General features: G+C 51.5%; 1 protein-coding gene across 1 annotated transcript in view; it reads right to left on the reverse strand.

The window, feature by feature from the left end:
• Positions 1–14,991, reverse strand: part of GPR144 (G protein-coupled receptor 144) — a 24,880-nt gene that overhangs the window by 3,194 nt on the left and 6,695 nt on the right. Inside the window, exons 11-24 of the mRNA XM_009998930.1 lie at positions 14,680–14,785; positions 14,408–14,463; positions 13,184–13,310; positions 12,973–13,076; positions 12,614–12,716; positions 11,857–12,010; positions 10,976–11,109; positions 9,707–9,822; positions 8,356–8,476; positions 5,411–5,452; positions 5,153–5,206; positions 4,668–4,812; positions 4,077–4,135; positions 2,123–2,153 (exon numbers count right to left, since the gene is read on the reverse strand). Coding sequence (XP_009997232.1) covers positions 2,123–2,153; positions 4,077–4,135; positions 4,668–4,812; positions 5,153–5,206; positions 5,411–5,452; positions 8,356–8,476; positions 9,707–9,822; positions 10,976–11,109; positions 11,857–12,010; positions 12,614–12,716; positions 12,973–13,076; positions 13,184–13,310; positions 14,408–14,463; positions 14,680–14,785 — 1,352 coding nt within the window. The remainder of the gene's footprint in view (positions 1–2,122; positions 2,154–4,076; positions 4,136–4,667; positions 4,813–5,152; positions 5,207–5,410; positions 5,453–8,355; positions 8,477–9,706; positions 9,823–10,975; positions 11,110–11,856; positions 12,011–12,613; positions 12,717–12,972; positions 13,077–13,183; positions 13,311–14,407; positions 14,464–14,679; positions 14,786–14,991) is intronic.

Raw genomic sequence — 14,991 nt, forward strand, 5'->3', positions numbered from 1 at the left:
AGGGACTGGAGCTCATTACTGCAGCCCACAGGGCCCCCTGAGTGAGCTGGGTCCTCAAGGGGGGGGGGCCCAAGATCGGGGGTGGGGAGGGGTCCACAGGGCACAGCACAGCTCCCATCTGCCTCCCGGCCACAGCCAGGCTGCAGAGCTCCTCATGTTGGTGAGACTGGCCTGGCATCACCCACGTTTTTTCCACCCTCACACGTGCCAACCCATCACGAGAGCCCATCCCACCTTCCTCATGGACCTGCTTCCTGCCTCCTGCGCCCTGATCAGCGTGATGCCACTTGGAGCAAAGAGGTGGATCCCACCTCAGATGCAGCACAGTTTTCCTGGGAGACTGAGTCATTTAAGCCCTGAGCCTCCCATAATTTTAATTAGAGCTGGCTGGAAGTCTTCAAATAAAGATTCCTGGAGCAACATCTGTCTCTTTTCAATACGATTTTGGGAGGACACAAACGCAAGAGGGGAAGCAGTGTCTGTTGAAGTGACTTCTCCCTCACCCAGCACCGAGCGCACAGGTTCACGCTTCCCTTCCCCTCGTTGTCCCCAAGAGCTACACGGCATTTTGTTCTGCTGAACAAGCTGCGAGGACGGAGCCTGCGACAGGCGGAGCTGCCCGGGGCTCTCCCAGGCATTACAGGAGGGCTTTGCTGCCTCCTCCCCCCCCGGCTGGAAGCGCTTGCCTGGCGCGCGGCACCGGGGGCAGCGGGGCCGGACCCGCCGCCCCGCACGGCGGTTTGCGCGGCCACGAGTGCGCACAGGAGGGCTCTTCTGGCTCAAGGACATCTTCTCCTTCACCCCGGGCTGAAGGGCTGCCCAGCCAAGGGCTCCCTCGCTCCAGGGCACAGACCCCGGCACCCCCGGCTCTGCGCAGCACCGAGCCCGGCTCCCCCTCCTCCGGGCACATCCCGGCTTTTAAAAACACGCTGCGGGCTTCCCTGAGCAAACAGAACCAAACTAAACAACCCACCTATGTGCACGTCTGGAGTTTAATGACACGCGTGGCTAACTGAGCCCCGCGGGAGGCGGGGGCAGCGCACAAGGGGCAGCGCCCCAACCCCGCACCCGAACCCCCGCAGCACCTTCGCTCCCGCTGCCGCCGTCCCTGCCTCGCCCGTGTGTCCGTGCGGGGAGGAAAGCTGCAACGCTTCTGGGCGGCATCGTCTTGAAAACAGCCTAAGCATGCCCTGCTTAAACACTTAAAGTGGAGCAAAATCAGAGCCCTGCTCCTGCGCTGCTTCCTGCCACAACAGAACATGTAACAGAGCAGGAAAAAAAATATGACCCATCGCCAGTGCTTCTTCACTGCCCTGCCTGCTGGAGTGAGCCCATCCACACACTGAACGTGCTGCGGGTTCTCGTCAGGGGGTGGTAAAAAAATAATTAGGCTAAATATGCTGCACCCATCCCCAGAGAACCTGGTGACTTGACCAAAGGCAGGAAGAGAAGTCAGGGCAGGAGCAGGGGGCTGTGCCTGGGCAGCCTCTCCCCAGCACTGCAGTCAAGCAGAGGTCTGGGGCTTAGGAGGGATTTCTGGTTTTAATTCTACCCACCTCCATGGTGACATTGGCCTTTCTACAACCTGAAATAGAAGACACTAAATGGCTGCTTTTTAAGCTCATAAATCCAGCCCTGTCTGAACACCCCACCTTCCCTTTGGGAGAGTCACCTCTAACACCCACCAGCGCTTTCTGCAGCAGCTGCCGGTTTAAAATCCTCCATGGCAGCAAAGAGCTGTTGCCCCCCCTGAAGCAGCCCAAGCCCTGCCAAGCAGTGGGTCCCTGCAGGCACGGAGAGGCAGTGAGGAATGTGCAAAGACAAGGGGAGAAGCCAGGTGGGTGCTGTGAAGTGGGCACCCTTGGCTGAGTCACGGGTGCTGCTGGGGAGAGGCAGCACCCCCAGAGCTGCCAGGGCTTCAAACCCCCCTCCATCTGTCTGGGGAACACAGATCTCCACACACCCTAGTCGGGACTGCACCCAGGACAGCTGGGAAATAAAACCCTTCCAAAAGCATGAGCAAAAACCAGCTGCCCTCCAGGCAGCACTTCACCGTGCAACCACAGAAACCAGTGTCAGCAGCAACAAAAAAATTAAAGAAAATTAAGTAGGCAAATGTTACCTGAGGATTTGAACGCTGTCAGCTCTACAGCCTGAAAGAGGGGAGAACATTAATTAGCAGAAGGTACATCTCTGAGTACTTTGCTGCTGGCAAGCCCCTAGCCCACACCACAGGGCCAAGCAGGGCTCCCCTAGCACCCACCTGCCCCTCCTCACTCTCCCTCCCATGAGCCACAGCCCAGCCAGCAACCAGATCCCTTGTCCTGGTCCCTGAGGGACAGGCACCCAGCAGTGTCCCTGGCTACCACTGCACCCCTCAGCAGTGCCCGTGGGCAAGCTGTCACCCCACTCCCCTTGCCCTGGGGTGACCTGGTGGGCTGGACATTTTGCTGGAGACCACAGGAAAATCCAGGAGAAGAGAGAAATTTCTCCCCTGTGCTGTGGTGGGAAGGGCACCACACGCCTGCACCCTGTGCTTAAGTGATCCTCAGTGTTCTGTGAGGTGTGAAATTCCTGCTCCCAGCCCAACAGCAATAAATATCACCAAACAACATTTTAAAAACCTGAAACACAAAGAAAATCTCATCTCTGTTTGTCTCTTCACTTGTTCAATGTTTTGTCATTTTAAGTGTTTTCAAATGTTTTTAAGTAGCATCTTCTCTTCATCCAAACTATTGTGCAGCTGCCAGCAACATCCTTAATTCAGGGCAGCTCTGGAGAGCACCATGACTCATTCAGCCAGGGTTCAGGAAAACCAGCTCTGACTTATCTAACCAAGGAGCCCAGAGGCAGCAAGCACCGGAGGGACAGTAACACCCCCTGGCACAGCCATGCTGACCACCTCTGTGGTGAAGATGGGGCTCAGCTGAAAACACCCCATGGCTGGCTGGGAGCCACACAGCTGCAGTGCCCGTCAGCACGGGCAGGGGACCATGGGCCCTCCCCCCAGGCTGGCACCAGCAGCAGCCTCACCTTCTGAAGGCTGCTGCATCCACATTGGGTAGAAAAGAAACAAGCACATTAAAAATGCAACGTTTAAGCAGCAAAGATACAGCAAAATCCTCAGTGACCCTCACGTGGAGGAAGGCGCTTTCTGCCTTGGCCTGCTAGGAAATGCCATGGCCTTGGCATTTGGGAGATGTGCTGCCTCCTGATGCTCCCTGCCTTGGGAACCTCAGGCCCCTGGGCTAATCCTTTTGGCCCACGCCTCAGATCTGGTGCCAGGAGCTCAGCCCTGCTCCTGGCTTACGGAGCCAGTGCCTGCCTGGCTGGGAAAAGCATCACCCGCGAACGGGTCCCGCCCGGCGCTCAGCACAAGCCCAGAACAGCATTAACCAGAGTATAAATCATGAGAGATGAAAATATGGATTTTTATTGAGTGGCTTCAAAATGATATGCTAGCTATAGAAGTATTATCTATTGGATAAATAAGAGCTGTCTACGTGACACAGGTTTTCAAAGGATAAATATTAGAGAGGGAGAGAGATCCTTCAGTGAGAGACTCATATGAAAGTAGTGTCAGATTTTATTCTGAGGAAATTACAGCACTTGTATGTCAAGTGCACGAGGACTGATGATCATTTCAATAGTGGGAGATGGAAGTGGTATGAGAGTAGTCAAATTTAAATTGTTCCCTGCTGCAGGCCCTACATCATGCTCCTGCAGGCAGCACAACCCGGCCTGCACATCCTGGGGGGACGTGGCTTGCCCACTGCAGGGGACAGCAATCCCTGCTGCCCAGTTTGCATTTGCTGACCCTCCCTGTTCCCTCACCAACAATCAGTAATTTCTGTTACACCCCGGGGCAGAGGAGATCAGCACTACTCTCAGTCTGTGCTCAGGGTGGACCAGTCAGGCAGCTTCTGGGACTTGCTCAACGTGAAACTTTAAATTTGTGCCAGAGCTGGTGACACTCCCAGGTGTCCCAAATCCAGCCCCTCGCTGGAACCATTGGACACCATCCCTAGGCTCTGTGTATGGATGAAGGTGGAAGAGTAACAGAAGATGTTACATACCGGTCTCTCAGGTGACATAATTGATGAAATCCCCATGGGAATTTTGGCTCCAAAATTTCCTAGGGGATGAAGGAGCACAATGAGTTTGCAGACTAGAGTGTAGAAACATTCGTGTTTTACCAAGAATTCAGTGCTTTGTATCCCCTAAGTATCTCCCACTGAAGCAAAGGGACCAAACAAGTTACCTGCACCCACAAACTGCTTGGAGCATGCAACACTTTTTTCACCCTATTTCCTACTGCCACCCTTGCCCAGCCTTCTCCAGAAAATTCACTTTAAGATGCAAATATGTATTCTTGCCTGAAGAGAATGCAATGCTGTGTAACATGGGGATGAGATCCCCTGCCAACCACCTGCAGGCATGAGCCTGATCCCTCTGAGATCCACATGCACAGCATCCCTGCCTTCCCTGGGAATCCTTCACCCTATGCTGCATTTGATGCACCAGACTCCAAGTGCTCACACAGACTCAGTGTGCAAATGGGTCACACGTGGTGCCCAGTGAATGTGCACTAAAATTCAAGCCTTGGGAATAACAGTTTTGTGGTCTTATGACACAGCCTAGGCCAAAAGCAATGACAGCCCTATTACCTTTGTTGGTGATGTTCTTCACTGGAGGGTCTTTCTGCACAGGGCTTGACAAGGCACTCTCAGCTGCAGAAGGACTCAGTTTCCCTGTCTCCCAGGAGGTTGTGTTTCTTGGGCTCGATAAATAGTTGATAGGATGAGAGCAGTTCTGTAATGACAGAGAAAAGATACAGGACACTGAAAACTGCAACATACATCTTTGTTGGATCCATGTCCAACTTTAAAGATCAATTTCATCTGCACTGTGTCCCCTGAGACTTTGGCTCCCATCCCACCCTGGTACAGCAGGCTGCTGCCTCATCAGGCTACATTATCTTTTGGGTCTACATTGTCCAACAGGACTGCAAATGATGGAGACAAAAAAACAATAATAAAAAAAGACATTTCCAACACCATCTCCTCAAAGCAGGCCCAACGTACACCCAGGGCCCTGCTCTGGTAGGTGCCTGATGAACAAAGCAGGGTAGCAGGGCTTCCTTGCCACTTACTGTGAATGAGAGTGCTTTCTTCTTGTCCTTCATCCTCTGGATAGCATTCCTCACCTGGAGCAGAGTAAGGACATTAGAGAGAGCCACAGCAGATCTAGCAGAGCAAAAGATCCTCCAGCAAGTAATGAAGAAACAGTCTCAGGAGCACAGTTGGGGTGATGCCACCTGTCACACTAACTACAGCCCCAGCTATCCCCCAGCTGCTCTCAAAGAGCTGCTCTAAAGAGTGACTGAGCCTCAGCCAGGGCCATCTCTTACCTCACTGTTATAGATTGCATAGACCAGGAATATGTACAGGCCCTGCAAAGGAGAGAGCACAGCAGGGTTAGAGCTGTACAGCTGGTCTGGGCTGCTTTGCATGGGAGGGAATCAGTTTGATGAGCACTAGAATGGGTGAGGCCTGGGAAGAGGCACAGCCAGGGCATGGCACAGCCAGGAACAGCTGGGCAGTGACAGACCACAGTGTTAGCAGGACCCTGTGGCCCAAACCTGTACCCGGAGTGCAGATCCAGAGGCTTTGCTCAGTGCCAAGCTGGACAGAGCTTTCTCCATCCCGCCAGGGCTCTGGTAGTACAGTGTCAGCCACCCTCTCCCTGCTCATGGAAGTGGTGCTGCTGGGTGCACACACCAAGGGACAGTGAACAATGACACACTCTGCCACAAATGCTCAGCCACAGCTGCGTGTCCTGGGCCAGTGTGGGATGTGCTCCGGGAAAGTGTCCGGGCAGGCCCCGAGCGAGCACTGCCTGGAGGCCGCAGCCTGGGGCTAATTACAGCTCCAGACCAACGATTTTGGCCTTAAGGCAGCCCTATCTCGCCCACCAGATTTATGTTGTATCTGTGGGGTGTTTGTTATCGCAGCTAGATAAATCAGCTGCAGCAAGAGAAGCAATCCATCTTGTCTCGGTGAGCCTGGCTCCTCATCCGCGAGCTCTTGGCCGGTGGCAGCAGCTCCCTGGCGCCGGGCCATGACCCGTCCTTCAGCCAGCAGCGCCGGGCACTCCCCCGGGCCGCAGCGCTGCTCCGGCTGCCAGGGCAGGTCTTCCTTGAAATAATCACTCTGGATGAGTGCGGGGAGTGGGGGGAGCGGCGGGGTTGGCTGGAAGGAGAGCAAGGAAGGAGAGGAGGCCCAGCTGCAGCGGTGGAGGAAGCAGAGCCAGAGCTCTGGAGGAGCCTGAGCCTGAGCCTGAGCCTGAGCCTGCCCCTACTCCAGTCAAGTACTCCAAATGTATTCCAGATACTGACATACAAGAGAAATACATAATGAAAAAGGGATTTGGCCATATGGTTTACCTTCAACGATTGACCACGTAAGTAATGTCCATCTGGAGATGGAAAGCCTTCAAACCAGTGTATGATGGTTTTTGTTGTTTTAGAAACAGTTGTATATTTTGGATTACTTCTAGATCTGTGGTTTTGCTTCAGGATTCCATGCTTCAGGAATCTATTTGTCTCATAGTCATGCTACGAAACACAAACACCACGCACAGTGATCCTTTTCCCTTGAAAACTGTGTGGCACTGCCTTTCTTTGAGATAGAGGAAGGTGCTCACAGTTAAAAGACAGCCGAGCAGAGTCTGCTCTGAAAAGCTGTGTGTGCACACCAGGCAGCAGCCCTGCTGCTCTGCTCTCTTACTGTTATTTCAGTAACCTTGAAGGCAGGCTCGGGTTTCCACAGATAAACAGAAGGCATTCAAACAAACAAACAATCCCAGCAGCAAAACTTCCCTGCACGGCTCACGCAGGAGCAGCCCCCCTGCCCGTCCCCCGGCTGGTTCCCCGCCCGGGAGCGGCGCTGCGGGTTCGGTGCCGCTCTGGCTCCATCTGCAGCTGCTTTGCCTCCAGCCTTGGAAAGCTCCTGCCAACAAGGGGCTGAGGCTTTGAATTGCAGGTGGAAAGCACACGTTCCGGGACGTTTTGTCACCATGTGTCCCCGAGTTTCAGGTATGCTGAGGCCCTGGGACCGGTCCTGGCTCAGCGCAGAACTGGGCGCTCCTGAGCGCGGTGACAGGTACCATGGGCTTTGCTCTCTTAACCTCAAACAGGCTGGTGAAAGTTCTAAACTCTTCTGATGAATTCAGTAAACTTAGAAGCAAATAGTAAGTATTGCTATTGCTTTCCCTGTTAATAGAAACATTAACAAGACTCTGAAGTATGGTAGTCAAAGCCATGAACCTGGAAGACACCAAGACAAGAAAATATCCCCAAAAATGTTGCCAGATTATGCTGCCTAAAGAGGAATGAGGAGGCTGAAGCAGATGACATGACTCACCAAGGTCTTGCAAGGGAATTCCAGCCTCCCCGTGCAAGGCTCACCTCTCCAGCCTGCATTGCAATCTCCTCCACCAAACCCTCCTGCATCCCATCAGATTCCTGTGCAGCTCTCACTGGGCACTGGGAACACCCCTGGGGATGCCCTGCATGGCTGCAGACAGTGTGGATTTTAGGGATAAAGATTATCAGTCCTTGATTCTTAATTCTTGTTGTCTCATCTCCCTGTGATAACACTGACCCCCCAGGCAAAGGAGGGTGGTTCTGCCTGAACAGTGCTTGCCCCACAACCTCTAAGTGTGTCTGAACAAGAAGCCAGTGGAAAACACTCATCCTGGAACATGCTCCATCTAAGCAGCAAGCAAACACACTCTGGCTGGACATGACCTTTGGGACACTCTCCATGACCAGCCCTCCCAGTGGTGCTGGCACACACGGCCCGTCCCTGCCCTGTGGGAATGGGGCTCATTTCACTGATGCAAACACCAGCTGGGGGGTCTGCCCCACTAAACTGGAGTTACCATTTTAATTATCCATTAAATGACCAAATCCAAATTCTAATGGAGTTCCCTGCAAGCATATCAGTTTGTAAGTCATTCTGAAACCATGTTCATGTCAGAAAAATCTCACATGAGAAACCAGATTTGAGCTGAGAAGCTGTGGCACCAGTGGGACACTCCAGAGACTAGTGCTGAAGGCACATCAGATTAGCAAGGACTCCAGAGCTGTATTTCCTATCTTGGGGGCATGAACTTAGTTTCCTCTGGCAAAAGAGCACAGCTGTTTTCTCCCACAGGCTTGGGAAAGCTGGGCTGGCCTTCAGAGCTGGCAGATGTCCCCAGCTATCAGGACAGGCAGAGTACATTGGAGCACAAGAAGCCACCGATTCTCAGCTGGTGTTGATGTGAGGATCCCCCTGGGACAGGACTCACCTGGAGGGAGTTCAGAACGATGAAGACATAGGCCCAAACAATGCTGAGGTGGACAAGGATGCCACACACCCAGGTCAGTCCCAGCACAGGCAGCAGCACCAGGATGGGCTTGGCTGTGGCCCTGTCAGGAAGAAGAGCTCATGGTTACCTGGGTGCATTTCAGAGCTGCAACATTGTGCACTGGCACCCACCTCCCAGCCACCAGCTCCCCATGGGAATCTCTGCTCTGCCCAGTGTCCCTGAGCCCAGAGTGTCCTGGCAAAGCTCCCCAGTCTGCCAGGTGTCCTTCCTGGCTCTGCAAAGCCAGCCCAGGCTTCTGCCATGATCTCCCTAGGGCATCTGCACTAGGTTACAGACCACTGAGGGAGGACATCTGCCCTGGAAATGCTCCACAGGTTTAGGAGCACCCTGGTCTGATCTTGCAATTTAGAAGAAACCTTCTCCATACAGCTCTCCTCCCTCAGCAAGTGTCTTTCAGATGATGTGTCCGCCAAGAGGCACCCAAGATGGTGGCTATGGAACAAATGCCTTTGCAAACAAAATTACTTAAGAGGGTGAAAACCAAACATTTCCCCTTCCAGCCCCCCGTGTGCCACCCCTGCTCTTTATTTATCACTTAGTTAGCAAGAAGGGAGCTCTTTGACGTCATTAGCCATGAGAAAACAGCTATTTTCCCCCCAGTTGCTGCTCCAAGGAGGGCTTCTGTATTTGTTTTATTAGCATATGGATGTCAGGCTGCCCTCCAGCAATGCCCTATCTTTGCACTTCTGTGAATTTGGGGAAATTTATTTATGATACAGGGGAACAATGCGTGTCTGGCAGGGGTACCCGGCGCCAGCTAACAACAATAAAGATTCACAGAGGATGATAAAGTAATGACTCAAGCAGCAGTTTTTTAGAGGTCTCTCTATATTGACTGATTACAGAAGTTCACAGCATCAGCATGATTTTCAATCTACCAAGTCCCAAACTCCCACAGAAGATGCTTTCTCTAACAGCAGGCGGCCCAGCCCCTGCTGGCCCTGCAGCTACCACCTTCCGCAGGGCACACACGGGTGCTAAGGACAGGGTGGGTGGGAGATAAATTCAGTTTTCACCCTTTCAAACTGCAATGCTCTGGGAAGTGGAGAGGAGTCACTTCTGCAGCTCAGAGCTCTAAGAAATTCCAGTTCTGGAGCAGACTACCTTGGGGTGATGCACATTTACCCTGGAGGAGAAAATCCCTTCTGCCCTGACTCCCCCAGCTCCTGATCTTTCACTTCACCAAGCCAAGGATTCTCATCTAACCACGATCCCACCATTTCATATCAGAGCAGCCATGGCTGGGAAAACCAGCCCCTTCCCATCTCACCATATCTGTATTCCAATCTGGCTCTCCAGGCTGCTGTTGGGTGTCAGCATCTTTGATCTCCTGCGAGCACTGGACACAGTCACCATCACCACCCGGCACAGCACAAAGGTGTTCACCTGTCAGGACAGAGCCAATAGATCCAGAGACCTTCTGTAATCCCAGTTCCAGTGGGGTGAGTCTTTTTTGCTGGGGACTTTCTAACGAAGTGTCAGAAGTTGGGAAGAAATGAATCACCCCTGAGAAAGCAGTGAATGAAACACTTCATCCACACAGACTCACAGAATCCTAAGGGGTTGGAAGGGACCTCGAAAGATCATCTAGTCCAACCCCCCTGCCAGAGCACACACACGTGTATGAAATCTAGAAAACTCATCTCAAAACCTCTCCTGCAGAATGTCTTTCCTGTTAAGGGTCTATTCCGGCCCTCTTAAACGTTGTACCTTTTTCTGCTACTATGTTGCCACATAACGACACTGATACTGCTTCAAGGTCACAGATGTTCCCATATTAAAATCAGCCCTTCAGTTCAGGCAATGTCACAGCCAACCTACACATCCAGCCACATTCCTAATTTAACAGCTAATACAGGACCCGGTGAGCAAAATTTTCAAGAGCATTTTTTTTCTATCAAAAAGCTGCTTCCCAGAGACCTTCTGTAATCCCAGTTCCAGTGGGGTGAGTCTTTTTTGCTGGGGACTTTCTAACGAAGTGTCAGAAGTTGGGAAGAAATGAATCACCCCTGAGAAAGCAGTGAATGAAACACTTCATCCACACAGACTCACAGAATCCTAAGGGGTTGGAAGGGACCTCGAAAGATCATCTAGTCCAACCCCCCTGCCAGAGCACACACACGTGTATGAAATCTAGAAAACTCATCTCAAAACCTCTCCTGCAGAATGTCTTTCCTGTTAAGGGTCTATTCCGGCCCTCTTAAACGTTGTACCTTTTTCTGCTACTATGTTGCCACATAACGACACTGATACTGCTTCAAGGTCACAGATGTTCCCATATTAAAATCAGCCCTTCAGTTCAGGCAATGTCACAGCCAACCTACACATTCAGCCACATTCCTAATTTAACAGCTAATACAGGACCCGGTGAGCAAAATTTTCAAGAGCATTTTTTTTCTATCAAAAAGCTGCTTCGGTTACAGACATTTATTTGTGTTGTGAAAGTGTATATATCAAGTATAACAAACATCCTACGACAGCAGCAGGCACCAGGAGCCCTGGGAGGAATCCCCCCTTCCCCGTGGGTTTGGGCACTCACAGCCAGGATGAAGAGCACAGGGCCCACGAAGGCCCAGATGACGTGGGTGCGAACGTTGAGCCAGCAGTGGGTGTCGGCCACGTACTTGTTGAAGGAGGTTGCAAGGGTCACCCCCACGATAAGGACTGGGAGGCCTGCAGAAAAAAAAACACAGAGTAAACCCCAGGAAAAGCAGAGATGACCCAGGTGGGTCAGTTGTGCTCTAGACAATTGCTTCAAAGCCCCCATGACCAGACACGCTCCAGCATGAGCCAGTTTAGCCTCTGAAACCCCATGAGCAACATCAATTTACTGCAGCTGAAACCTGCCCTGGCTCTGCAAGGCCAGATTTATATGCTGTCAGCATCACTCTCCTAGGTATAAAGCATTCTAAGTCCTGAGTCCTGATCAAAGCAATTTACTCCTCAGATTGCTTTGTTAACAAAAATGGACAATCAAAGACACAAAACAATAAAAAAATATTTGAGCCTGAGGCCCAGCTAGGTGTGTGTTCTGCAAGGAGCACTGACCTGACAGGCCTCCACTTTGGTGTCAAATTCAGCTTATTCACACAAATTCTGTGTCCCTAAAGGGCTCACTCAGTACAGGGAGCTTAGTCAGGAAGGTATTTGTATTTTAATTACTAACAGAAAGTAGTGATGCTGTCCAAGAACAAGAACTTGCCATAAACTTCTTCCTCCATTTTTTTGGTATTCAACTCTTGGATTTAGAAAAATAACATAAATGTGTTTTAACTTATATTCTAAAACTGACAATTTGACACATAAAGGCAAGAAAGGCTCTGCAGAGCAGTGGCACCCAGCTCTCCTATTGAAACTTATGCCAGACAAAAGAATTGACCAATTTTTCTGAGTGCCCAAGGCAGAGGAGTCTGTAGATACCCCAGCCTGTCACATAGTAGAACTTCATTCTCCTGTCTTCACTCATGTTGACTGCGACCACCTTGCTCCACAGGAGAAGCCCCTCTACCAGCATCCACGAAAAGGCTGCCATGAAGAAGAGATGAAGGAAGGCAGTGATGGTGAAACACATCACCTGGAGAGAAGAGAAATCATGGGCCCTTTCAGGAGGAGTCCTCTGGGAGCTTCTGAGCTTGTGTGATCACACAAGGAGAAAGCAACCTGCAAATTGTGCTGCTGAATGTGCAGAAATGTATGTAAACATCCACAAGCACCAGGAAGAGTTCCTACAATTGCAACACACAAACAGTCCAACTACTGCAGCTCACTGATTTCATCTGTGTGACCATCTCAAGCCACAGAAGAGTGAACTGAGATAATCTTTTCCTGCAGTTCTTGGACTTTCTTTGCAGGTGTCTCATCTCAGAGCTGCTTGCTCCAGCCCTGGGATGTGGAAGAGGACACAGATGGGGAGAGGTGTATATGTTGCTGTTTTCTAACTACTTAAATTTCCTGAAGGATTTTTTGTCAGAAGAAAGAGATGAATTTTCCTGACAGATTGCACAGTGCTCACGTGCACATCCCCACACACAGACACAATTCTTTCCTAGGTGCAGGTTACAGGTAATTCATGAAATGTTAATAAGAAGTATTACACTTCTGTTCTCTTTGCTTTGAAAATAGGGCTTCAGCAGGCCTGGTCCTGCTGGCTGAGCAGGGCACTTTCTGGTGAGTTTACCTGGTTGGTCTTGGCCAATTCACTGAACATGAGCAGAGCTTCTGCTGCAGCCAATGCAAAGATCAGGTTCTTGTGCACAGTTGTTCGTTCACTCTTGGGGACACTGAGGAGGGAGAGAGGAAGCCATCAGCTGCAGCCAGATGAAAGGGGGTACATGTTCTCACTAGTTGTTGCTGGGCTGCTCAGACCTGCCTGGGTGATCTGCCATCTCTGCTACTCACTGCAAAGCTCCCCAGCCTCTCCCTGCACACCCACCCCTCCCTATGCTGACCAAGGATACCTTGTTGGTGTTCTTGTTCTGAACCAAAATAGCAAACAAAAAATACAGAGAAGGCTACAGGTGTCTGGACTTTTCTTACCCAACTGCCAAGAATAAAATGAAGGTAACAATCAAAGCACAGAAGGAAACTCCACATCCAATAAAAGTCAAGGTCTGCAGCGTGAACTCCTCCTTGGTGCTCCTCTGCTCCAACCATGAAAAAGAGAAGACACAACCCCCCAAATTAACCACAGACTGCTTGCCATTCTGGCACCCATCCTCAGACCCACAGAGAAAGGCTCCTTTCTCACCTGCATCTCATAGACCTGCAGCAGCACAGCAAAATTTGTGGTGTGGTTGCAAAAACAGGCAGTGGAGTCCGGAAGAGATGCCACCACAGAGCAGCCAGCTGTGGACCACATCCCACCAGCATCTGGGCTAACATGAAGAAAGGAGAAAAAAAAAAAAGGAGAAAAACCATGGGAATTACTATCCACTTCAAGAGAAAACCAGGGCATGAAGGGATCATCATTCTCCCAGAAGAAGCAGAGTTGAAATAAGGAAGAAGATATCAAAGACAAGTCTCCTTGTGGACTTCCCTTTGGCTCATCCTGTCTCGGAAGATCTGTCTTATCCATCAGACACACACAAGAAAACAGGAGTAGTGTCAATGTGTGCACTGAAAAGCAGTCTGGCCATCCCTGCCTTGCCCAGAGCTCAGTGTGTGTGCAGCTCTGGGAAGGGCTCCTGCAGCACCTGCACCGAGAGCAGACATGGATCCTGCCCTGCCTTGCCTGTGCCCAGTGCACTTCCACCAGACTCTCAATTTTCTGGACATTTTCTCCATTTTCAGGTCAGCCTGTCTACAGGCAGCTGATCCCTGCTGCCTGGGCAGACAGCAGAGCTCCAGGTCCCATTTCCCTGGGGAGAGACCAAGGCTGCAGCAGGACAGCTCTGTCCTCAGCACTGCCCCCCGGGCCTGCCCCACTGCCAAGGGAAGACCAACTTCAGAGCAGGGCTAGTGTTTGTGCAGCAGCCAGCTCCTCCAAAAACACCCTCTTCCCACCTTCCCCAAACTGATCTATGTCTGTTACAAGCCTGGGACTCTAAGGAGTTTTTTTGCACTTGAATGACTTAATTACCAATCCATAATATATCACAGTCTCAGTACTCTCACTGTGGTGACATTCAGCAAAAACACATCTCAGTGCCAAGCAGTATTTATGAGGCATGGGAGTCCTGCAGTCTGTTGGAATATATATCTTGGACCAACCTTTCTTTGTTGCAAGCAACAATCATAATTAACTGGGGCTTTCCATTTTAGTTGTATATACCTCATTAAAGGTCACTTGCCTGTGACTTTTACAAAGGACATCTTCCCAGGAGAGCACTCTGCTCCAGCAGAGAGAAGATGTCAGCATGCAAAGCAGGCAGAGAATTACTGATCTCTGCTCTTACCATTGTCTTTATGTCATTATATTTGTTTTTGCAATGAAAAATAAAACCTCATAAATCTGGGAACTGAAACCAGGCACCTGAGGCTGAAGTTCCAGAAGGCACAAATGGGTCCCACCAACTGATCAGGCAGGTCCTGCAGGCAGAGATGGGGAAGAGATGACACAGCCATGCACACAGGCAGGGCAGTTCCCTCAGCCAGGGCAGCACGGGACAAACACCAACCCAGGGAAACGGGAGCCAAGATGGGAGAGCTGGGCATGGGACAGCCCTGAGCCCCAGAGCTCAGGGGCCCAGAGCAGAGGCCACCAGTGGGGAGGTGGCAGGGAAGCAAGGGTGCTTCCCAGGGTACCTGGACATGGTGCTGCAGGCGGTACCGCACAGACGTGCTGATCTCCTGGTAGTCACTGAGCACGGTGGAGGAGATCAGAGCAGTGCCCACCGTGGTGCTCAGGTACCTGTGAGGGAAAGGGGCTGATCAGGGGCACAGGAACCACGCGGCATGCTCAGAAAATAGGGTCTCGTGGCATACAAGACAGCAAACTGAGCCAGAGCCACCTGTGGGATGCTTCAGTGCCACCAGCACAGGGCCTGGGGACAGGGCAGGAACCCCCCCGCTGTCCCTGTCCCTGCAGGTGGGACCCTGCAGGCAGGTTCCGGAGCC

The sequence above is a fragment of the Chaetura pelagica genome, unplaced genomic scaffold, assembly GCF_000747805.2.
Source record: "Chaetura pelagica isolate M959 unplaced genomic scaffold, ChaPel_1.0 scaffold405, whole genome shotgun sequence".
Lineage (NCBI taxonomy): Eukaryota > Metazoa > Chordata > Aves > Apodiformes > Apodidae > Chaetura > Chaetura pelagica.